Source organism: Manacus candei, unplaced genomic scaffold, assembly GCF_025592945.1.
Source record: "Manacus candei isolate 608988 ecotype Guabito, Panama unplaced genomic scaffold, ASM2559294v1 h1tg000034l, whole genome shotgun sequence".
In the NCBI taxonomy this organism is placed as follows: Eukaryota; Metazoa; Chordata; class Aves; order Passeriformes; family Pipridae; genus Manacus; species Manacus candei.
Genome location: NW_026138082.1, coordinates 16,137,295 through 16,163,193, shown reverse-complemented (window position 1 = coordinate 16,163,193; position 25,899 = coordinate 16,137,295). Strand labels below are relative to the sequence as shown.

General features: G+C 38.0%; 1 protein-coding gene across 2 annotated transcripts in view; it reads left to right on the top strand.

Annotated features, from left to right (window-relative positions):
* The window catches only part of LIN28B (lin-28 homolog B), a 98,460-nt gene that overhangs the window by 32,063 nt on the left and 40,498 nt on the right, over positions 1–25,899 (top strand). For both annotated transcript variants that reach the window (XM_051792432.1, XM_051792433.1), the window contains one exon: positions 25,063–25,247. In XM_051792432.1, coding sequence (XP_051648392.1) covers positions 25,063–25,247 — 185 coding nt within the window. The remainder of the gene's footprint in view (positions 1–25,062; positions 25,248–25,899) is intronic.

Here is a 25,899-nt window from a genome sequence, read left to right as displayed (position 1 = left end):
TATAGATGGAATATATATATTTTCTTCACAACAGTTCTGCTGTAAAAGAAATAAAATCGAGCGATCTTTCCTAACGCACGTCGCAATATGTTGATTTTTCCATCTCTCTGGGTGAGTTGTGTAAAACTTTTCAAGTTTTCTGGCTGTGGTTTATAATAGTGTAATTAAAACCAGTGCTTTTTACATTTCTAAATATAAAATACAGTCCTAGACTGTGAACGATGTGTAATGATTCATCCTTCTGGGACAGTATCTCCTGTGGGATGTGTTTGGTGTAATGCCATTAACCATGATACATTTGCTTCAGTTGCTCCTTCCTCCCCCATCAGCATACAGCTTGCTGGGATCTCATGGTTTTTTCTGATAGCATTTTTACTTGCAAACTGTTTTTTTAGATGCATATGTTACGAAAGGAATTTGTACAGACAGAACCCTAAGATTACTTTGGTCGTTTCAAAATAGTGCAGCGATTAAAGGCTGCTTTACTTTTATTGCTAGCTTCAAATAGGTGGCATGTGCTTTTTGGAAGTTTTTTTCAAGCAGAAGTATTTCATGTTTTAACTACAGAGAACATTGTTTTTCTGTAGTTTTAATTAATTAATGTGTGCCATGTATTCACATACTGTTTAGTTAAACAGGGTTGTTTTACAAAATGCACAGTTTTTTACTACACGTGCCAGGTAATTGGAATATTTAGGTAATGTTTCCTTTGGGGTTGGCTACTTATTGTAACCTTTCTATGTAAAATTCTTTGCCTGTTTTAAGGTTAATGTTAAATGTTGCTTTTACAATCCCAAATGGGAGAAATGGTTTTCACAAATCACAAGTCTTGGAGAGCCCAATAATTATCATTCCATACACCAATGCACAGTTACATTTTGTTGATATACATTAAACTTTTCACTGCTGTTTTTCTGAGAATGAGAATTATTCTGCATGGTTATTTTTAAATTAAGTAAGTATCTCTATTAATCTTGAAGAAAAAACTGTTTGCTGAAGATGTGATCCATGCTAGGCTTTTGGAGTTGGTTTGGTATCTTTTTTGTTGTTTTTGGTTTTGTGTTGGCTTGTTTGTTTTTTGGTTTTGTTTTCTTCTCCTGGATAAGTCCCTGCTTGTTATTTTAGCAGTTTCCTTATTGCCTTACGCCACCTGACTGTAGCCTTCTGCTAGAAGAGGCAGTCCTTCCTACCCCTTCCTCCACCCTGGCCTCATATTCCTACCCAGACTCCCGTGTCAGCTCCACTGCTTTGTAGCTGCAGAAGGTGTTATAATACTTCGCTCTTTGAGTTGAAAACTAGTAATTTATTTTGCGTGTTTGAGTTTCATTTGTATCATCAAACTCATAGGACTTTGGTTTTCTTACATGAAAAATTGAGCTAGCTTGAGGAAAGCAGTAGAAGTGTGCAGCCTGGGGAAATGTCCTGGTGTCAAGACTGTGGTGTAGTGTGATTTTTGAGGAACTGAGCCAAAATAAAATGGGAGGTTTTATTCCCTGAACTTCTCATTGCTCTCATTGATTTACTTGTTAGCTAGGGAAAAAATGGCAGAGCGACACTTTTTAAACTGCATCTCACAGAACCTCCCATCTTCATTGGCATATACTCGCTTGTATCAGTGCTGGGCTTGGTCTGGCATTCACTTACTTAAGAAAGAGATGTTAGCAGTTAAACATTGGGGTGAGTTTCCCATTGGCAACATTTAGTTTGTGACTGCCCTTCCAGTGTGTAACTAGAAGGTATAACTGTGCTGTCTCCTTTACTGGGCACACTTTTTCCTTAATAGTACAAGAGGATCAAGTTCAGCTCCCTGGAAAAGTCTCCATGATTTGAACTTTCTTAATAGACTCAGCGTAATGTCTGTTAGCTGATCACAGTGGCTACTTCAACTAAGGTTCAGGGTCAACCAATGCTACACCAAATAAACCATAAACAGCTTCTCTCTGAGTGCCCAAACTGCTTCAAAGCGTGCTGCAGTGGTAATTTTTATTTTTCTTTGAAGGACGTTTGAAAAATATTTTCACAGAAATAAGCCACTGAATTGTCCTGAATGAAATTTAAAATGTTTTTAAAGAAATACTTCTTGTGAGCAGGCACATGTTTGTCATTCATGGTATGAGTTCAGTGCTGCAAAGCACTGGTTACCTCTACCATACCTACAAAGTCACTTGGATTTCATTGGATTTGGCTGATGATGTGTGAAGTCTGGAAGTGAGCTCTGTGCAGGACTCCCTTGTGAGGCAAATTGCAGGACGGGCTCTCATTTTGTCTGGGAGCAAGTAGGACTGAATTCTGTCTGTGCAGCAACGATGAAATTATGCCGAGTGCTGTATACACATAAGCTGGGCAAATTTAGTAGGTGCATTAAAGTGTTGAGGTCTGGTTGCTGCTAATTTGACATGAAGTCAGAAGGATACTGTTTTTAATAAATAGCAGGAGTGATTATCTTCAGATCCTTTATTGACACAAGTTGTGCTGTGACCAGCTGAGGTGCACTATAGTACAGATATGGTGCAGTGCTACTTACTGTATGTTAGTGTTCACCCCTCTCCCCGAGGGCTGTTTAGTGACAAGGTAATACAGATGTAAAAAAATCAAAGGAGCCTTTATTTATATACGTATATTTCCTATTATATATGTGTAAATACGTAGAATTTCTGTTGGGCTGAGTGGCCTCAGGCAGCTGTGATGGGCAGAGTAGGAGTGCTGTTTTTGATTGAGCAAAATGTATGTCCTGAAATGTTGGGAAATATTTCTCTTATACAGAGAGATTGCCACTGATGAATGGGGCTTGTCCAGTAGCAAATCTCTGTGTTTAATAGCATTTGATCAAGATCCTCACACTGAGGTTGTCGTTCATATATAAAATTATAGCTGGTTTGAATTTGTAGCTACTTTTCTTGTAAATACATCTAGGTATTTATTTTATAAAGAAAAATTGCTAAACTAAAAAAAAATCTGTCCAAGTGCAACATGTAACTGAGAAGTTCATTACACTTTTCAGTAACCAATTTTTTGCATAGATTAATGGTTAATTAATTTGGCACTTTTTCTTGCAGACAATAATTTGTGTGCCTTGTGCACTGATAATACATACACAGTCTAAGTGGATCACAACTGTACACAGCTGCCTTAATATAAGGCTGTCCAAAGTAGGTATGGATGTTTCTGGCATACAGATAAGAATTAGGAGGCTATCAATATTGGATATATTGTAACAAATTGAATTTTTTGGTACATTATTCTAGCAAAAACTCAGTTAAATGGATAAGATACCGTTTATCTTTATTTGTAGGTGGTTCTTTGGATCATTATTGATTTCCAAATTTCAGATAGTTATAGTAAGTTACCACGGTGACATGAACAGTAAGCAATTTGTCTTTTTTTTTCAGGGCTCAGGGAAGGGTATGTTGTAAACAAATGGAAAATTTAATGTAAGAAAGAATAAGCTGCATGTGAGAAAACATTTTTAAAGGGAGTATCAGTTGTAAAAGTTAATGTTTGAAAAACTATTATAAAATGTAAATTTAATTTCCATTTAAAGATATTTGCATAGCACAGAGTTTTCTTTATTTTACGAAATGAAATAATGTTTACCTTTTCTGAGCAAAAATATATAAGTCACTAATTTCAAGAGGAAACCCTAGAAACTTCTTTTCTATCCCATTAGCTTGGCATTTGAGTCAGCATTTTACAATAAACTCTAGATTTTTTTAGGAATAGGATATAAGTCACAGCAAATAAATAATTTCAGAATTGCCTGTGGAAATTGGAGAGAAGAGTTTTTCTTTAATATCTTTTTTTTTTTAACTTCTCGGGTGGTGGTAAGGAAACCTATTTCATGAGAGCTGAAAAAATGTAGTTGTACACTGTAGGCATTTCTGCTGGCTTTCCTTCATCTTCTGCGAGTGCCCCTCCTCCATTTTGTTTTTCTTTTTCACAAGTTTTCTGCTTGTGCTCTCTCTTGACCTCACTGTGTGAGCTTGTAGCCACACAGGACACTGGCAAGATCAGAAAACAGTCTTGTTGGATTAAAACAAGAGTGCACAAGTCAGGAAAAAGACGGCAGAGGCAGCAAAAGGAAAGTGAAAGTCTCCTGGTTTTTTTCTATAAAATAATGCGGTAGTCTTAAACCAGAGCTTGAGGTTCTGTACAGATTGTTTGACATTTAATATTGAAAGATAGCACAGCTATTTGTAAAAAATCCCTAAATAGATTTCGTTATGATCTGTTTTTTCTACTGTGATTTGTTATTACAATTCAGCAAAGAATAGAGAAATAAGAATAAGCACTCTCAATCTAAAAAAGTAAGCAAACGCCAAATAGAATGATTATTTCCTTTTTGGTTTTCTGCATTTCAAATAAATTTCCCTTATATAAAGCCTTGAAAACCATGTGACACAATTTAAATATTAATTTGTCCTTGCGAATTAATGCCTTTTATTTAGTCCTAAGAAATTACATCTCTGATCTGTGCATAAATGTACTTTTTTAATTCGGGAGTTGACCTTAGCTTAGTGTTTTGTAATAATGATATTTTAAAACTTTATGTTAACATATTTAACCTGTTTCTTGGCATTAGTGTTCTAAGTTTCGTGTTTTGTATAATAGTGTCTTCAAATACAGAACGTAATCAGAAAATACTTGTATTTTTATGATAAAGTATGCTTATTCTTGGCTTGTGAGTACATGATTAAGCTCTTTGTAAGTGTTTTAGAAAGTGCTTCTTTAGACAAGTGTAAGAAACATACATTCCTCTTGTCCTTATGCCTCCAAAGTCATACCCATCCTTAGTTTGATTTTCATCTTTCTTTTGGTAGGATTTTAAAACTACCATTTTTTAACCTTGTCATACACCTGAACACCAGGGAGTGTGTTCTGGTATTGGTGTTTCATTTCCGTGTTTATCAGTCACGGTTCCCACATACAACAAGGGGAGTCACAAGTTTTGTGAATTAGGTACAGTATCTGATAACAGAATCTCCTGAATACAGTGTTCAGTGACTTCAGACAAGTCTTTAAAGAGAAAATACCTTTTGCATTAGTTTATTTTGCTGTACCTATGGGTCTGATTTTTACACATCTGACTATGGACTCAGTTTCTTGGCAACTGATTGTTGATTATATTAGAGTAGTGCTGAGGTTTCTCTGAGGATCCAGAGATGAGAGAGGAGCGCTGCTGAGCTGTGCTCACAGGTACCAGGGTACAGATTCTTGCTTAAATTAAGGCATGGGCAAACTGTGCATAATTTCCGCAAACACCTGCCTGACTAGTAGCAGTTAACGAACCAGTATTGCTCACTTCGTGGGCTTTAAGACTGCAACTAGTGATAAATAACTACAGGTCAGGAGCAGGCTGTGGCAGTGGAGTTTGATCCTCCATGATCTAAGAGGTTGCATGTTCCCTGCTTTTTTTCCCTCCCCACAGCAGCTGCTACAGCGTTTGGCACATCTGGCAGAAGAGTGCATGCCTGGTGGCATCACTCTGGTCAGCAGTCAGAGAACAGCTACTCTGTCTTTTGGGAATGGGGCGGAAGTGGAGAAGGAAAGAATTTTGCCAGATGAATGTTAACTTATGCTGTGCCACCTTGCTTCAGAGACAGGGAATTATGCCCAAGCTGTTTAATTAGCAGCATATATGTAGCCTGAGACATAGAAGGAGACAGCAGAGACTTGATATGGATGCATGTGTGTCTGCCAGCAGATGTGGTCAAGAGCCAATGAATCATGATGTTTGTGGTAATGGTAAAATTTTTGTAACTCACACAGTTTTGTTGATTTTTTAAAAAAAATTGTTTATTGCTGTTCATTTTCTCCTCACCTTTACATTTAATAATAACAGATTGCAAAGATTGTTATTTGTTCCATTTCCAAAAGGATTAGGACATAGTAAATTTTAGAAGATGAGAGACCCTACAATGGGTAGGTAAACTCACATAGGAGTTAGTTTGTACCTGGTTAAGGGCAACTTTGCACTAGATGTCCCCTGTGCAAGTGGGATAGAGGCATTTGACAGCAATATGTTGGCTTGAACTGCAGGTGAAAGTGTCCTGAGCTGTGTATTGTTTAATGTGATTGAGAGAAGTACTTGTGCCATGTGGGAGGTAACAGCAATTCGCTCAGCACACGTGCAAATGCCATGTGTGGATGCACTGACTCATGTTAATGTAATTACCTCACTGTAATTGAGTTAAGTACAATTGATTTAACAGTAGTGAAGATGAGCCCACAGTTACAGTCTAATATGTGAGTACGTATTTGATTGTCAGGGTTACTGTTTCTTGCAGGAGGCTGGAATTTTTCTTCACAATACAGTGAACGAAGAATGTGCGTAACTTTAGCACCACCCACAGTCTGAGTGGAAGTTAGGATGGTAGTTTTTGTTTCCCTGCATATATTTTCCAAATACCGTGTAAGCTCTCAATAATACACCTTTTGCAGAGCCTTTTGTTGTGCACAACCTTTTTGTTGTGCACAGCACCATTTTATTTGATCAAGTCTTCTGTAGTCTGAGTTCTGATACTGAGATAGAAATATCTTTTCTTGCCTCTTAATTGCTTTTGGGGGGATCTCATGGCAATAATTTTTAAAGCTCTGTGGTTCACTGCTCTGCAAGCTTGATCTTTTCTCAGAAATATTTTTCATTCCTGCTTTATATTAGTTCCCGGTTACTAAGAAGCTCAGACCTACTCCAACAGTAATTGCCATCTCTAATTCAGTATGTTAGCATTTACTAATCTGTGATTTAGGAGGCAGTGGAAGTGTGAAGATGACAGGAGAAAGGAGTTGAAAAAAATTAGTGTCTTGATTGGCTCATCAGCCAATGAGCTTATGAGATATGAATTGTATAGATTGGGTATATTATGTTAATAGAAACAGACTTCCTTCCCAGTGAAGTGGGAAGTAAACTTTGGAAAAAAAAATTTTTTTGAGGTCTGTACTGGTCTTTGTAGTTGTTAATAGAAAAGCTTTGTGACAAATTCCGAATTTTCCGTGAAGAGTTTGTCTGTGTCCCTCTCAGTTCTAACCATGGTGTATGACTACTTTAATGAAACATTCCACAAAGAAAAATGTTTTGAAATTACTATTAATTACTAAACTTTAGTTATCTTCTAAAGGTTTATTTAACTGGTACTCTTAGGGTCTGATTTGACATAATTTAGCACATTTAGATTAGCTGCATCAGAAGGAGTAGTCTTACCTGCTTTGTTTTTTCTGTGCTGGCACAGGCTACAGCATCGGGCAGTTCAGCAAGCTAAACCTGTTTTAAAAACAAAACACACACAACCCCACCTTCTTTATTTTTTTTTTTTTTTAAGAATTAAATTTATGTGGACATTGCTACCTCAATTAGTGATGACTCACATAAATGCCAAACCTGATATGCTGGATGAGGGAAAGAATCTGCAGCTGGGAAGAGCAGCAGGGAACCACTCCCTTTTCCTGAGAAGGCCGTCACTTAAATAAAAAATTATGATAATGAGTTTATATGAGTAATTCTAACATTTTAGTTGTGTTGTCATTTCAGAAATATTCAATTCTGAAAATAGGATACTCTGTATGTATCTACATAGAGATATCCATATCCCTGTCTTTGTCCACACATACTCATGGGAATTGAGTAAGATATTGTAGATTCAAGCTGCTGTTTAAAGAGCTAGGTATTTTTATTTTATGAACAGTTCATTTCCAATGGATTAGTTGGTTTAGTTCATTTTTAAGAACCAAATTTCATATTTGGCCATAAAATTTGACAGGATAGCTTCTCATATTAACTCAAATGGAGCAGAAAGTATCAGAGACAAAACCAAAATATTCCATGCAGTTGTAATTACAAGTTTTAACGGCATAAAATACAGTTAGTATGTGTTATAAATCTAAGCACATTACTAAGCATATTATCATTTCTTTATTAGAAATTTGAGTTAAGCCCTGAAGTTGAAGCATGTTAAGGAAGCTAAAAATAGTCCTGATGTTTAGGTAGCATGACTGAGTCAGAACATTTTCAAGACTTGGGAGTAGGCTGTACCAGAAATGGTGTGGTGTTACTATCTGACTTGGAAAAAGGAACACAAAACAGATGGAGCAAATGTTTTTATATATAACAGGTCATTAATAATGCATCGTGGTGGGTGAGATTTTTCAGATTTCAGTAAAACACCATTGATGACCATCTAGTAGTGATAGTTTAAACTCTGAGTGAAGTTGGTGAGTAAAGTCCTGTTGGCTCTTCTTTTATCCTGATTTGAAGCATGGAGGCGCTTTGACCAGCAAAAAAAATAGCTTTTTCTAAGAAGTCAAGGGCTCAGACAATTGTTTAAATATCACCAGCTGTAACTGAGATCAAGCCTTGTGTGAATCTTTGTATAAAAAAAGCCGGTATTTCTGCCTTTATGTCTTACTTGGGGCAGGGTGGCAGAAAACCAAAGGCAGCAGTGCAAGGAAAGGGACTCTGTGTGTTGAAACTAAACTAGTGACATTTTTAGTGAAAGTAATCCAGACCTTCAGCAGGCAAGCTCTGGGCTCTGTATTTACAGAAACTTTTAACAATATTCAAAAGCGTGCCCCCTTATCAAAATTTTGGCTCCCAAAACAGGGAAGCATCATATGTTAACATGCACTGAGGCAGGTTGCCTCAGTAATCTGGGCAAGCCTCTCCCAGGCTGAATCCATGACCCAGCTACTTCCTGGCAGCTTCCTGAGTCATTCTGTCTCTTGTAAAAGGATCCTGCGATGTTCCTGGTCAGTGTGAATCCCATCAAGTGCAACTGGGCTCATAAGCTGCCATTTTATTCTCTTAAGAGCAGTGATGTGGTAATCAGTGACCAGAAATGACCTTCAAACAGAAGTATAATTTTTGTAGAACTAAACACAACAGAGAGAAAAGCATCTTAAAATCCACAAGCCAGAGAGCATGTGACTGAAGGGCTATGCTATGTAATTTCCTGGACTGAGTAACTCCCAGTGTCTCTAGATGGCTGTGGTAGAGTCTCTTTGGGCGAGTCCACCTTTGTAGTTTCTGAATAGCAACCCTAGTCTTTCCATTGAGATGGGCCTTTCTAACTTTTCAGTGTTAGTTTTTAATTTCCAAGTAGAATATCCGTGTTACTTCATCCCGGATCCTAGCATTTTCCAAGTTGTTGTGTGATGCTTTGCTGGGCTGTTCTTATGGGAACACTGCTAGAGAGCTTTCTGTCACTGCCCTGGCCTTGACTGATCATAAGTAACCAGTTCTGTGTCCCTTTCACCAGACAAATGACTTTGTTACTTGTTTTGATTTTATATGTCATAAGCCTTCATTCTATACCATATTAGGCAATGAAAAATGGATTAGATAAGAGTATTATTTACCAGGAGAGATACCTGTGACTTAAGTTATCTGTGAGTACATTCACAATATGTTTTCTTTGATGAGAAAGAAAAGTTTTTACATGCCCTTTTTTTCCTGCACCCTTTGGAAGACAGAACAGAAAGATTGTTAGTTTTTAAAAGCTGCATCAACAGGAAAGCAGTTTAATCCCCATTTTTGCTCTTTAAGAAAGTTTTTCATTCACTTTGGGTTATGTTCTTCGTTAAAAAAAAAAAACAAACAGGTATTAAGCTATGCTGTGGTATCCATTTGATGGTTGATACTTCTTTGACTCTGTTCTAAATCAACAGATGAACTTAAAATACAAAGATTTTACTGATACAAGACTAATTTTTGCATCTTCAGCTATTCCTAGTTTTAGTTGCTTACATGAGAGAAACCTGAGGTCTTGAGTCTGTGGAGAATCATGTATCTTCTAGCTCTACATCTGTTTTTATGGTGTCTCTTCTGTCTGTGTTTAAATGTCCTAATTGCCAGGAGCTGCTCCCTCTCTCACTTTTAAGTTTCTCATGCTTGTTTATTAGCTTCAGGAGCTTAATTTTCTGGAAACACTTGAGTGCAGTTAATCAAGTTAATATGTGTTAACTTTAAAAAAACCAAACAACAACAATCAAACCTTTAATTTTTTGTAGTCTTGACTTTCTATTTTCTTGTCAATGTTTTTTTTGCAATTTATCTCAAAAATATTTTGCCTGTCTACATAACAGATGTTTATGCACCTGGTTACTCTGAAGAATATTTACGTGTTTACAGACCAAAGCCAGCGGTAAGAAATCCCACATGGTATATGAACTGCAGAAACTTGACAGGTGACTAATCATGAACATAATCTTATGATTTCTTTGCATTCTTAAAATAACTATTTGCATGACATAGTGGTCACATCTAAGTGACCAGTCTTGGAGGTGCAAAAGTATTGTGCAGCTATAAAGAAAAAGGCTGGTTTACTAATTTGTCCTTAAGATTCATTGAATTGAAGGGTTATGTGTTTAAGAAAGTGAGATAAATTATGTTGGATTTGTCTCAAAATTATTCACTATCCTAAGTTTTGCATTGGTTTGTTTGGTTGGTTTGGTTTTTTCTCCTATGTCTCTATGTTGGAGCACATTTTGCTCATGAGCAGAACGTTTACCAAGCCTACACGGCCCCATAGACCACGATACTTACTTGTATCTTGGAAAAGGTGGTTGTTTGTCTGAGGTAACTTTTCTGTGCAAAGTTTTTCCCCAGGGTGTGGAAGTGCACACTCTGAGTACACTTTAAGACCACAGTGTCCAGTGTCCTGACCCGCTGTGCTTGTGTTACGGTGCCTGCTGGGTATGTTGCTGCACAGCCTGCCGGGTCTTTGTGCAGTGCTTCATGAAGCTTCATATCTGCTCTTGGGTAACCATTGTGTTCTCTGATACTGAAAAGGTAGTGCAAAAACTTTATCATCTTCTTCCTACTTCCTCATGGTCAGCTTCTAGAATTAGTACACTACTTCTTTGTGGATACAGACAGTAGTAGTGTATTTTTTTAACCTTTAAAACACAAAAAAAGCAGATTTATCAGGTTAATTTTGTCAGCATAGTGAATAGAAATGCAAGAGCTCTACCACAGAATATTTTCTTAAGACTGTGCCTGTCTAATTAGACATATTTATTGCATTATCCAAAATTGCTGGAATTTTTTCTGGAGAATGTGATAGCCTCACTTGACTATTGATATCTTTGTTGTCCTTCTGTCAGTGAAATTCTTGTCTATTCATCTACTTATGCCTTTTATTCTACATGTGTTTTGTAAGAGAAAATGAGACTCTCCATCGTTTGTGTTCCCTTCTGGCCAAGGCAGGCAGGTCTGCTCACCAGCTCATCCTTGTGCACCCTCTGTGCAACCCCATGGCTCTCAGGCCTCCTCTTCCACGGCAGGAAGGAGAGTCCAGTCCCTGGACTTGCAGACCAAATCTGTATTTCCTCCCTCTCATTGTATGGAGCCTGGATGACTCAACAACTGTTAGATCCTGATCATCCCCCTTCTGATCTGTAGCAGTTTTGAGTCCCTGCCTGAAGGTGGGGATAGTTTTTGTCTGAGCGAGCAAAATCTGACTGATTAAAAAGTGAGCATGTTCTCCAGGTATCCAAACCTGATGGAATTAGAGCACAGTGCCTACTCTGTGTTTTCAGCACTGGTCCTTATATCTTCTCTAATTCTATGTTACTGTACTTTCAGGGATCTAATTAAGGTGGAACATGAATGGCCTTTCAGAGAGGACCACCACTCATGTTGATGATAGTCTGCTTGCTACAACTGTATTTTTGGCAAGTGCTGTATTTATTTTTGGGATTGCAGGGTACAATAATAACAGATCTTCCCTTAGGATTCACCGTGTTCCTACTCAGTGTTTTCAAGTTATTTCACATAAAAATTTCATCTACTATCTTCCAAAAATACTTTTACCAAAACCTGAGTCATTCTCACACATAGATAGTTTTTCCTGATAAGTTTACTTCACTGCATCTCCACAGCTATTTGTAGTTATAACTGAGAGTCAAAGACTGCACCAAGACTGACCAATGCTCGGGTGAATCTACTGAGAATCATTAATTTGGCCAGCAGTTGAGTGATTGCTCAGAAGTCTTCCTTCTGTGCCTCTCCTCCTGATCCTGCTCACTTCCTCTCCCAATGGGATGTCTCTTGGAACCTGCTGGTGCAGGAACTGCTGGACACATGCATCCACTGTAGGTACTGCCTGAATTTAAAAAAGCCTTTGTGATTAAATGCTCTAACATACCTGTTCTGCCATATGTACAAGAGACATTTGCAGAGCTCAGGTTACTGGCAAGTAACATTTTCTGCCAGCAAGGGCTTTCTAGCTAACCTTTTATTATACTTTGTAATGGACACTTTGCATGGCCTAGTGTTTAATTTGGCCACTGTTTGATTTATCAAGATGGGTTATGGAGTTGGCTTGAAATTACATGTGTGTTTTCGCGTGCACATACACATGTATACAAACTGTGATAAGGGAATACTGAGTTTGTACAGTCAAGGAGGAATACATAGACAATACTGATGGTGAAGTCACACATACAGCTGCAACTAACTTTAATTTGTACTTACTTGATTTTATGATCCCCTACTACCTGCCCTCCTCCCTCCCTCCCTTAATGTGTTGTGCTTTCAGCTACAAATGGCTGCATCTTGCATAATAGCCAGAAAATAAATGCTGTGAATATGGTCATATGTTACTGAAAGGAGTTTAGAAAAAGAATCAATGCACAGAATTTATTGTTTCCCACAACTCAGCTGTGTTTCTTGCATTATAGTTACCATATGATGTAGCTCTGATTTTAGCCTTTGGAGCTTTCTCTTTGAAACAATCCAATAAAAATGGAGCCTGGGGTTTGTTTACTTCTGGTATTAAAAGCAAATAGCTTAGAAAGCAGGCCGCTTTTATTGGACTTTTAAAGGAGTAATATAGATGGTAGAGATTTCAGGCTGTATTTTGTCCGTCGTGGATTTCAGTTTTTGGGGGATACTGAGCCGTTGGTGTGGGGAGGGAAGTGGAGGGTTGGCAGCTTTCACTGGTGTTATGGCTGTCCCTGAGACCAGACCGTTACATTAATGCAGCAAAAAGACTGAGTGGAAACATACATATGTTGTAATGAAAAAAATGCAATTTTTATATAGTTCTAGTTTTTTCTCCCATGTGAAGTGGAATGTTATGAGGAAGAAAAATCTTCAACCAGCACTAAGAGAAGTAATATCATTATGTAAAGGACTGATTTAATGTTATTACAGATGGGTACAACAGAAATAAACTTCTTGGAAGTAAAGAAAATGTAACTACTGCAAAGCAAGTGTCCCTGGTCTTGTGAGTCCTCAGCCTGGAAAGGGTATTTGGAAGAGGATATCCTCAATCATTGTTTGTGCTCCCTTTGTCAGCCAGGATCTGTGCCCCCAAGAGGCAGGGGAAACCTGAGATTGCCATATATGCCACCAGTGCCCTGTGAAACAATGGGCTTTTAGTATTGAAAGAAGGATGGGAGAGTCTACAGCTCAAATTATTATGTTAAAAGGAGGTTACTAGGTGAGGCAAATAAAGCACAAATGTGTATTTGGAAGGATTTCTCCCATGGATTGTTTGCCTTACACAACTGCATCAGAACTAGTCACCTGCCTGGGTTTCATAATAAGATGTGTCTGGCATATCTGAGGTGTAATCAACCCACAAAAGCAAACACATTCAGAATTAGCAGGGTGATACTTCTGGGTGTGCTCTTCCCGAAGTGTTGATGGGAGCTGTGTCGGCAGAATGCAAGAGGAAGGACTTGTCCTTAAGGAACCCCTTTGTGTCTTCCTGCTGCAGCTGGTCTGACCCTCTTTCACGAGGCCTTGAAAAACATTTATGTTCTTTGGCAGAGCATGCTAAGATGAGGACATAAAAATGACAGATTCAATATTGGAGTCTTAAATAATATTTAAGTAGTCTTATGTTGTGTAATCTGAGCAGAAGCCAATGTTACTGTCATTTGATTAATGCAGTTGCATGCATGATGTTCTGATTTCACAATTACTTCCTAAATAAATAGAATCATAACCATAGTAATAAAGCACTATTTTAGAAATAAAGTTTTCAAGTGTTTGAGTACCTCTCCAGTACCTATGCAAATAACTTTAAATAGTTTATCTTTTATAATTAAAATCTTTTGTCCTCTTCCATAAAAATTACTGTAATCTACCTCCCATTTACTTGAGAAGGGTTTTGCCTTAACTGCTGTTTTCTCATTTTTATTGCTGTGAATTCAGAGGTGTTTCACTGAAACAGAGGTTGTGTCTTTTGTAATAGAATATGGCTTATGCTTTGATAATAGAAGTGGCTCTGAACCAACCATTTCTGTCAGTTTTTAAAATGCAGCTTTTTAGAGAACTACTTCACCGTAAAGTTACAAATTAAATACTCTCTCAAATACTAATTTAAAAGTGCTGCTAAGTTCAAGTTAGTTTTTGAATCATCAGTGGCATCTCCTTCTGCTGCTCTGTATTTCTAAAAAATAGTTTAATTTGAAGTCACCCATTCATTTTCCGTTACGTCCAGTTAGACATTTATTACTAGCTTTACTGCTGTCTAGTACCTTAACTGTCATGTATTTACATCATCTGCCACTCCTGTCCCTCAAAAAAAAAAAAATAAAATTAAGGTTTGAAGTATAAAATAACCTTGTGCTCATTATTCATCCAAAACAAATGCGTTCTTTTATTCAAATATCTGAATGCCTAATAGATATCCATAATTTTGATAAAATTGTATCAAATGAAAATATAGCTGCCTATAAGTTAGTAGGACTGATGGCATACAGGTTATCTGTTACTAAAACAAAGTTCAAAATTGAGTAAATGTGTATAATCTGCTGTACAAGCACAGCTAAGGAAGATTAACCACAATTAAAAAAGCACAGGCACCTTGAATCATAAGTCAGGAATTGTTAATACAGTGTAAATGGTGCTGTTAATTTTGCTTTTATGGTAAAGGAAAAACTATAGGTAATGTTGTGAGAACTAACCAGTCCCAATAAAAATTTCAACCTATTTATTGCTTCTTTGCTTTATGAACAACAACATTTGAACCTCACCAATTTTGACAGATATTCTTGTTTTATTTTTGTGTGCATGGTGACTTTGATTTTAGCAAACAAATATTCTAACCAGTATTTTATATTTTTGTTTCACGTATGTATTGGCATATTAAATAAATAGAATTTAAAAGTAAATGGTAAATATAGTTTCTGATCTCCAAATGATTTAGTAGCATTGGTGTATTGCCTGTTGATGGCAAATACACTTTTTGTGTCATTTGTGTAGGACCTTGCACAGTGCAACGCGAGTCCTCATTGGGAACCAAGAACACCTGTACCATAAAACAATATTTGCGCAAAAGCTGGAGAATAGTTCAAGAGAGGTGTCTGTTTACAAGACAATGGATTTTTATCTTGAGATTGCTTAGGGCATAGTTACTCTCAGCTGGCTAAAATACTATCCATGTTCGCTTACTCCCTCGCTCCCCAGCTCGCAGTGGCTTTCAAGCAGACGGTGTTCTTCTCTGAAGACTTAGAAGAGATCATTGAAGCACGGAGGGGCTTTGCACTAATGCAGCTGATAGTAGTGTTCAGAAAGCATTCTCTGCAGCATGATCTCGGGTTTCTGAGGTGAAGACCTGGGAGGTTGCAGTTGTGACACTGTGCTGGGCTAGTAGGCTCCAGTTCTCAGCCCAGAGCCTGGAAGAGGGTGGTGGTGATATAAGGACAGTCCCTCAGGCTTCAGCCTATAGGTAGCTGGGACCAACCAGAGGAGAAGCAGAAAAAAAGGAGGTAGGGGCAAGAGTAGACTGCTGGCACAGCCCAAGTCAGGATTTGGCTATAAACCCTCATTCTGTTTCTGCTTCTTGAGTCACTCATGTACCTACACAGCCTGGGAAGAAGGGAGAGTTGGCTCATCTGCAGTTTTGAGAACCTGTAGCTGCTGTAACTGTAGGCCACTTCTTTTTCACAGATCGGTTTTAGCTTCAATCATCAAATCATCAGCCAGGCCTTTGCCCCAGCCTGTTCCTCATAGGCTATCACCCCTGGTCTTTTTGCAGGACCCAGACCTTCTACCACCTTGACCCCTCCCCCTTGAGAAAGTCAAGTTGCTGAGTTCCAGCACAGTTCAACAACCATCCTTCCCACCCCACAGTCCTAACTCATTACAGCTCACAAGTAAGATTCTTTTTGTCCTGGTTATGTATTAGACTGTATCTACCAACATAACCCAGCTACACTCACCCCAACCTTTTGTTCCCCTTTTGGACTGCAGAATTGTTGGTGGCTACCTGTTGCACTGCGATTCAGGAAGAAAGAGGCAGGCAGGTATAATCGGGATATATTTTGCTGTGAGAATAGGGCAAGATAACAAGTTCAGGACTCCTTATGTATTGCTAATTTGCTGACTCTTACGTTTGAACCGTGGTTTTTTTAGTGTCAGCCTGTGGTTCCTGTAGCTGCCACAGTGTTAGCCATTTTTCTATTTACCAGTGAGATGTGAACTGCTTAATTTTCTCCTGTAAAGGGTTGCAAAAAGGTGGATGAACTGCTTTGTCAGTGTTTTGCTGGTACTATTCTGCTACTGGTATACAATTTAAAGTTTAAGAACAGCTTCCCCAGAAATGGATATTAAGGGTTTGAAGTAAGAAAACATGACTCTTGGGCCACTTTTATGTAGAGGAAGGCAAAGTTGCATGTGCAGAGAGAGATCCTGCTACATCTGAATTAGCTGATTGCAACCTGGGCCTAATTTATTTTTAATTATATGCAGTCTCTTGGGATAGTGGGAGGTGATGAGGGAGGTGGATAAGAAACCTTTATATAGCTTAAACATCTTCTGGCACAGGGGATTGTCTTTCCCATGCATGAGGGTGTATAGAGGAGCACAGAAATGAAGCTCATAGACGTTGTAGGGCAGGCGTGGAAAACAGAGGTGCTGCAGTTTTTTCCGAAAACATGGTTAACGACACCAGAAAGGTGTAGTAAATCTGGAGGAAACTGTGGTTTAGGTGAGATAACTCTACCATTGAGTCTGTGCTTTCTACCGGAGTACACTTTCAGTACTTGAGAAACGCAGCAAAGTGTGGGTTGTACATTACTCTTTCCTGTGCTTTTGCATTTCCCCCTCTGTTTATGGGATAATCTACATTGAAATCAGCTAATTTTTAGATCTGCTAGAGGAGAACTGTGTTTCAGTATATTCAGCGTGTTTTTTAAAATGAGTGAATTATAGCTATGCTGTGTTCTGTCCTCACCATTAAACTTGCAGGAGAGATGCCTGACAGGAGACATCTTGGCCAAATCCGTCTTGCAGATTTTGTTGTATTTGTATCCCTTGTGGAAGAAATGAGAGAACTGGACTTGGTTGAGTAATTTTCTGGTGGCCCACTCCATTTTTCTTCGTGGGTATTGGTTTTTGGTTTTTTTGGGTTTGTGGTTTCTTTTCCCCCATAAAGGGAGAAAAAAAGGTCTAGTATAGTACCTCCTTCCTTCACTTAATAGAAGATGAGCTGCAGGAATGGCTTGTTTTGGCCTCTGCCTTGGAAATTTGTGTTCTTAACAGAGAGGAGGTTTGAAAAATGCTAGGCCTAAGTGGACACTATGAAAGTAGCTCACTGTTGTCATGAATTTTTCAATGTATGTCATGTTGTCAGGGGAGGAGGTACACGTAACAGTTATGCTGGTTTTCTTCCCCCTTGGGAAGTTTTCCACTTTAAGCTTCACTAAAATGGATTGAATATCAGGATGTCTTGGAGAGTGTGTTCAGCTCGACATCAGGCCCTTGTATCATAAAAGAAGAAAAAATGGGGGAAAAAGGTGCGTCCTCCTAGTGAAAACAGAAAGGGGATAATCTGCCCTGTTTATCGATTGCATAAAAGGTCATGTTTGTCCTTTCCTAATCTTTGTAGAAAGAGCCTTCTGGTTTCTGCAAAACTGCCTTACATCAGATGAGTATTTGGAACAGAGAATGAGGTGGTTTCAGTTGCATGAAGTGACTGCACTTGCCTGAGGGCAGAATAGCTCAAGTGGCTAGCAAAGGAAGGGAAGGGCCCCCATCCTGGGGGATCTGTGGGGCTCCAAAAGGCGGTGTGGTCAGCTGGTAGCAAGGGAACACTTTTGAAGAGGGAGCTTGGAGGTATTTGACCACTGGGAGACATTAAGAGAAGAAGATGCTTCCCAGTGGGTGAACTTCAGAGGGTATAATCTGTCTGGGATTAGTGGTGTGGTTTCAGGAGATCACTGAGGCACTGTAAGTGGTAAATTGGCAAGGTGCTGCACAGGACAGCCTTACATGCCATGGCTGCACACTCACAAGGCTTCTTTTGAAGTGTGCTGATGGTTTTTTTGACGGCATAGAACTGATTCAGGGAGCAGAAACATAGCAGAAATCCGATATTACCAAGAAGAGGTAAACGGTTTTCTTCTTGAGTTAGTGTGAGACTTTGGTGAGGCCTTTAAACTGACTAAAGTGAGTCAATTCTCTCTTACTTTGTGCCCAATGTGACTGATGAGAAAATACAAACTAAGAAATGAGAGAAGAGACTGGTTTGATTTTCATGCCTAATATTAAAGCACAGAAAAAGGAAAATTGGGTGAGAATTGCACATGCAGTAAAAAAAAAGTGCAAAGGAGAAAAATTTATGCAAAGGAGAAAAGGTTGAAAGTAGCAGAACACTAGTTATGTAGGTGCTACACTAAAAAAAAATATACTTACTTCAGCAAGAAAAGAGGGGCGATGTCAGGGAGAAAAAACAAAAGATATGCTTATTGTCCAGGCTCTTTTTATTAGTATACAAAATTAGAACAGCTGGTGCTGAATGTGTAACCAGATATAGAGGCAGCAGAAACATGATCAAATAACATTCATGACCTGAATGCAAATATTGAAAATTGTGCAGAAAATTAGGAAGGTGTCATGAATGAAGTTGGCACTGTGTAAAAAAACAAACAGTAGCATGGACACAATAGACTCTGGCCAAAATCACTTTGGGAAGGAATTATGAAGTACCCGTTGTAGATCTTGAACTTAAATTTATGTACAGACAATGTAAAAACAATATTATGAGAGAGGAATACTAGTAGGTATAGTAACATTATAGATAGGCTATGCAGTAGGCCAGAGCTATATCTAAGCACCAATGATGATATAATGATGTGATATTTCTGTACACAATAATCAATAGCTTTCAAAAGAGTAATTCAGAATAGAAGTTGTGTTGTTTTGGACTTGGAAAGAATTGCTGACCTTACAGAAAATATGATTGTTTAAAAAACTGAAGATAAGACATGAACTGTGTTTATTTGGTTTAAGTTAAATGGGATAACAAAAAGTCAGTAACAATTTGAGGTGAACGTGTTAAATTAGGTGAACATAGGTGAGCTGAAGTACTGGAGACTTAAATAGAGAAAAGGTTCAATTTGAATCCCAGGTAAAGGAAAAGGAGAATTATGGGAAGTTACCTTATCCTTCTAGAAGAGAACCTTTTCCTGGGAGGGATATCGGCAGAGAAAAGTTAATGCAAAAAGAAGGAGTAGATTATCAAAGAAAGTAATTTCTTGGAAGTTGTGGTGAAACAAGAACTGAAAGTATTAACCTGAGTTAGAAGTCACTTAAACTTCTTAAGAGTTAAAGCAGTTAGTAAAAGTTCCTTTAGATACATAAATTGCGAAATAAGAAGTCCTCCTGATATAGGGAGGGTGGTTTTGAATTAGAGATCCTTTTTGTTCAAAAGCTAAAGAAATACCTCTGCACACTTCTCAGTAAGAAGAATAACAGTGTGGCAACAGCGACAGGATGATGAATGGAAAGAAGGTTATGAACATGACTTCGGTCATGGTGGAAATTCAAGACAGAAACAAATTCCAAGAAATAAAGATGTGAAATTGCAGTATAGCAGCTGCATTGTGGTTACTGCCTATGTACCAGTTCTTTCTCTACTGTAAAGTTACTTGCAGTAGCTCACCCTTTCTCATTAACGTTGTATACATGTAGTGTACATGGCTTTTCATTGTCTAAGAGCTGAAGTGCAAATCTTTGAGAAGTTGTGTTTTGTAGCTTGATTTTAAAGTTAATTTGTGTTATGCTGAACCTCAAAAAAAAATTTGTAATTTGGTAGAGTTTTCTTTTTTACCTAAAATATTAAGGAACACACTCTCATCTCAAAAGTTGCCGTTTCCACTATGTATGCCCTGTAGCTCGTTGAACCTTTCTGTGAATAGATTTAGCTCACTGGAAAAACAAAAATCTATCTCTATTTCCTCTTCCTCTTATCCTCCCCCCTTCTTTTTAAACTGAGTTTGTTTCCTGTCAGATTAGTGAGTTAAATTGGCTTATGGGGAGGACTGAAAGAAGTGCCAGATTTGGTGCAAGATAAGCCTCTAGGAGCGGGAACAAGCACTTAAGGTCAGTAGGAGCACTGGCGAGGTGTTTTGCAAGTGCCCAGTCTTCAATTTCTGTGTTAGTGCAGCAGAACTGCATGTTGCTCTCAGAGAGGCTCTTGTTCAGAACAGTAGATTTGTTTGTTTGTTTCAGCATTCTGCCTGCAAAAATACATGGTCTTCACAAACCTGCTAAAATAGAATTTTGGTGGACAGCAAAAATCCTTGCAGCAGAAGTTGTATCATGTAATTAATACTGTTTCACAGTGGTTTTGACCCATTGCAGGTAAGAGCATTAGTATGCATCCAGTGTAAATTGATTTACTTCTGTGTCTTCTTACTGTGTACTCTTGCTTTACTGAAAGGTTACTGGCTCTTGATGGAACTGTATGAGGTTGTTTTGGAGAGATTTTCTTAACAGTCATTACTGTGGCTGGGCTTCAGGATATGCTTTCCTTCATGTCTGGATTTAATTGTAGATAATTTTGGAGGGAAAACAGTTTTCTTACTTTTGGAGACCTGGCATACTAGTGGCGTCTGGTCATTGTTCTAAGCAATCGATCAATCACTAGATAAAAAGGGGCAGAAATGAGAGATACAGAAAATAATTGATGTAAGCAGAATGCCACCAAATAACTTTCTTCTCTCTCTTCTAAAAGATTTGATGTCTGCAACAGCAGTTGTTCACAGCCCTGACTAGAAATGGCAAAGTTGTGAGTAGGCACTTACTCCCCACACATTATTAAAAGTAATGCACAAATATCTGATGCAATCGGGCCCCTATAATGATCCTTAATTCCAAACTCCCTTTCTTTTGTAGACCCTGGTGAGAGCTGTAAGCACTCGCTGATACTGCCCAGGAAGTAGTACTTTTCTTGGGGACCATCTCACTAATCATATTTATGTTTGTTAAGTTTTGATTTTTGTCTTGTAGCAGGAAATGCTTTCTGTAAACTTGCAGTCATGGATTTTTTCCATTCCTATTTGTTGTTGTTAATACTACTACAAAGTTGCCAGCATTTTGGACCAAGCCATTGCTTGTGACAGAGATATGTGATATTTTACATTATAGGCTAAAATACCAAAAAAATAATAGGATATCTATTAAAAAGAAAAAAAAACAAAAACAACACACAAAACCCCACCAGAAATGGCCCTGTCAAATTAAAAAAGAGAAAGAAAAAAGCTCTAGTCTGAAATCACTGTATTGACTGCTAGTAAAAATAACAGTAAAGTCTCTGACAGCCGAAAGAGGGAGAAGCGAGGAAAAGCGTGTTGCTTTTAAGTTTTTCCCTTTGTTCGTTGGCGGTGTGCCCATGCACCCCATTCAGGGCTCTAGAAATGGTTCACTGACTTGAAACTCTGGCTGGTTTTAATTGTGTTGGTTTTGTTTGAGTAATGTGAGGAAAATACTGAGCTAGATCTTTCAACATTAAATTATCAACTTTACAGACATTTTTTGTCCAACTCTTTAGACAAGTTAAGAGCAATTCAGGTTTTAGATTTGTTTTGCTGGTTTCCAAATGCCATTTTTCACAATGGCTTTGAATTGTTATTGTACCCTCAGAGAATCTCACCAGGAGCTATAAATTTGCACAGTAAGTCAGGCAGTACCAAATCCATGTCTAACATTGAAAAGCTGTTGAGGTGTATTCAAGGAAAGTACTGTGCAAGTAATTTGAAGTGGGTTTTTTCAACATTTTCAACATTTTTAATAATATTTTTTGTTGTTAAAAGTGCTTGGAAAAAAACAAACATGCAAAAAATATACACCCACCTAACATGTGATTCATGAAAGCGTAATTGTTCCTTTACTTAGGCTTTTAAATATGTTTAAAAATATCTCTTACAAATAGAGTACTTCATTTGGAAATAGAAGCTCTGTTGCTAAAAGTGAAATCATTTTAGAATACTAATAATGCCCTGGTATAAGTTCCATTTTAAGCAAGTACTTACTTATTTTGAAGTAGTAGAGAATGTTACGTACATATCCAATGTCAGTCATTTGGCATTTTTTTAATAACAGTGAAACTCACGAAGGAAAACCGCATGTAACTCTTCCTGAGACCTAACTGTATCTTCATTAAATTGTAATTAAACAAAAAGACAAAAGCATCCATGCTGTGTTTAGTATTACAGGAAAATAAGGGCTTATGCCTTTGAGGTTCCCTTGTGATTAGCACCCATATGTGTTGCCATGATTGTCTAGTTTTGGAACATTCCACTATATGCTTAGTTTGGGACAGAATACACAGTGTTCTGTTCTTTCCTTTTAAAAAGATTTTCTGTAGTGTGGAGGGACCTAGAGATGGATTCACGCCACAGGCAGTATCTGCTGTTTCAGTTAATGAGTGGTGGTGTCTTCTTTGGGCATATGCTGAACTTGGATATTTCTTCATTATGTGACAAAGATCTCTTTATTGCTATACAGACATTTCAAAGTGGAGGGTTGCTTGAAGTAACACTGCCTTTCTGGGTGGTTTGTTTCATTGGTTTATGTAGAATTACTGTCTTCTAGTTGCATTAGTAAGAATACTTGAATATTTCTTTTTTTGTACCTTATGTATTCATTTTTTTAAAAAACCAAGCTTATGATTAAGAGAACAGATATTATTTATTTCTTCTTTCATGTATCCTGCAACTCCTTCATGCTGTTCCCTCCTCCTGCCCCCCCTTTTTAAATAGTGCTCAACCTCTGGCCTGTAAAATCAACTGTTTGTCTCATGCTTCACACTTACAACATGTGGTGGAAGAGCCATGAGTACTAGAACTGCACAACTGGATAAGCAAAATAAGACTTAGTTCTAAGCAGTGGAGCTGTGTTCTTGCTTATTTTCTGCTGGAAGATTATAAGCACCTGAGCTGCTTGGTCAGACCAGTGTTGGTAGTGTCTTCTTGTGCTGGGTAGACTCTGAGAACTCAGCTGATCTGGTCCTTGGGTTTTTTGGGAAGCTAAGGCATGTGTGCTTTCACACATGGTTTCATTAAAATAAATATTCCCAATTATTTTATAATTTGTAACTTAGCTGTTAGTGCTGTGGGAAATAGACTTTGCAAGGGTGTCCCTCTTCAGAAAGACAGGGAGAAGTTAAGTGACCCAGGTCCCCCAAGGTAACTCTACTGCAGAACCAGGAACTGGAATCCTGTATTTCAGTCTCATTGGGTGTGATTCAGCACTGCTTAGGATATCTCAGTCACAGAAAAGCCTAAGTTGGAAGGCACCTCTTGATCTCATCTGATTCAACCTTTTGCTGAAAGTAGGGCCTTGGATTAGGTTATTCATTGCCTGGTAAACTGAGTCTTAACTATTTCCAGCAAAGGGAACTATACTACTACTTTGGGCTTCTCTGTTTAATTCTTTCTATAGTGAGCAACTTCTCCTTGTGTCTGGATGGAGTTTCCTCTGAAGAAGCTCAAAGGGAGCTCTGTTGCCTTTTGTCCTATTCTCTGTGCATCCTTGTGAAGAGATCACCTCCCTCTTTGTATGTGAACTATGAACTGTGTCAGGTTTTGTGCTATGCTAAAGTAGTGTGTTGGTGCTGCAGACCTCCCATAATATCATTACAGGAAGTCCATGTCAGGGATTGCCATTCGATTCGTACATGTTCCCTAGTTGCACTTGTCAGGTAACAGACGCAATTTAGAGTCAAGTGTCACTCGGCCTTTTTTGACATGTGACTGAGTTGGATGGCACCTGCAGAGAAGACTCCCTTCTTGACGTGTTTTATAACTCTCCTGGAAAACCTCTGAGTGGAAATTAATGGATTTTGTAAAATTATCCATGAGTCCAACTGATCTCATTCATGTACTGTGTAACTTCTAAAATAAAAGTGTAGTGCAACCAGAGTCTATCACTTTATCTCCAACCCCCCACCCAAAAAACCTCCAAGGCTGTCTCATTTAACTTGATGATCATTTTATTTAAGAGTTTGATTCATCAGATTTGTCCTGGAATGTAGACTTACTATTGCAAGTCTACTTACTATTGTACATCATTTATTTGGAGTTGTGTTGAAAATTTTCATTGTATTAGAATCAGTGATGAGCTCCTGTTGACTTCAGTTTGTCCAAGATTTTGCTGCTGCAGTGTGATAGCAAAAGATCTATCACTATTTATTTCACTTGCCCTGATGCTGATAATTTCCTTTTCTGTGAATGAAAATACAAATCCGTACATAAATGATGCTAAGTGGATAACATTTTTGCTGTAGTGAACAGAAATTTAGCAGCTCACTAGGGATATCTGAATTGCCCATCTCAGTGGACTTTGTTCAGAGTGCCTTCCTCCTGCTTCTCATGCTTGCTCTATCTTTGATTCATTTTCAGAGCAGCAGAGCCATGTCCCAGATATAAAGAATAAAAATAATTAAAATTTTGATCATAAACGAATTAGCTCTAAAGTGAATATTTGCTTTCCTTCCAGACCTTTTCAGTTCCCAACACCTATTAGGTGTTTTAAGATTACAGCATTTTCTCTGCTTCTTACATCTATAGCACTCATCACAGAAAAGGAAAATGTTATTTAAGTTTTGCTGCTACTGAAAATAGGTTCTTGTTACTTGTTTGGTGTTGAATAGTGTTTTCAACGTATCCAGGACTATTATTTGTAGTATTGTCTGCTATAGCCCACACAGAGGAAGCTGTTACTCAGCTTATATGTATTGTAGGATGGTAGGTGGGTTAATTTGTCCTGTTGATTATAAATGTAAATACTGTTTTTAAGACAACGATAACCAAGAGTATTTTTCCTATTTACAGAGCAAGCTTTACATGGAAGGATTTAGAAGCCTAAAAGAAGGAGAACCAGTGGAATTTACTTTTAAGAAATCTTCCAAAGGCCTTGAATCAATACGGGTAACAGGCCCTGGTGGGAGCCCCTGTTTAGGAAGTGAAAGACGACCCAAAGGGAAGACAGTACAAAAAAGAAAACCAAAGGGAGATAGGTAATTACCTTACTTTGCTATTCCCCCTTTTTTTTGCTTTGCAAGTTTTTCTTGAAATTATGTTTTCAGCATTTATTTGTTCATGAAAGGAAACTTTTCTATGTAAATTTGGCTTTTACATGTAGCTTAGTAATTAGATTAAAGCTATATCAATCTAAAACTACATAAATCACCCACTGATTAGTTTTACTTGAGAAGGTTTTATTAAATTAGAGGGAGCCTGCAAAGGAATGTAATATTGTTTTGAAAATATTGCTATTAGACTGAAAAGAGAGGTCATCCTGAATACAGGTGAAATAATGTCATGTTTAGGTGAGATGTCATGCTAAAGAGGCTATTGTGTGCAGTGGGGTTTTAAACTATGCATCAGTAGTTTTATACAGAAAAAAGTGTAGGTGGTGCAGTAAGGGTTGAGATGTATATAATTTATTATATTTTTACTTAGTTAACAGAGTGTAAGGTGTTTCCAAAGGTTTTAATGCCTGGTGGTCTGAAGAACTGTTGTAAAATTTTACAAATTTCCATTTAATTTGGATTGTTGCGCTTCTTTCTAAATATGTGCAGCAGTCTGACTTGCACTGCACGGTTACACTTTTCTTCCTGCCTCTGATGGCCTGAAGAAGTTCTGCAATCCTCTTCACTACAAAGCCAC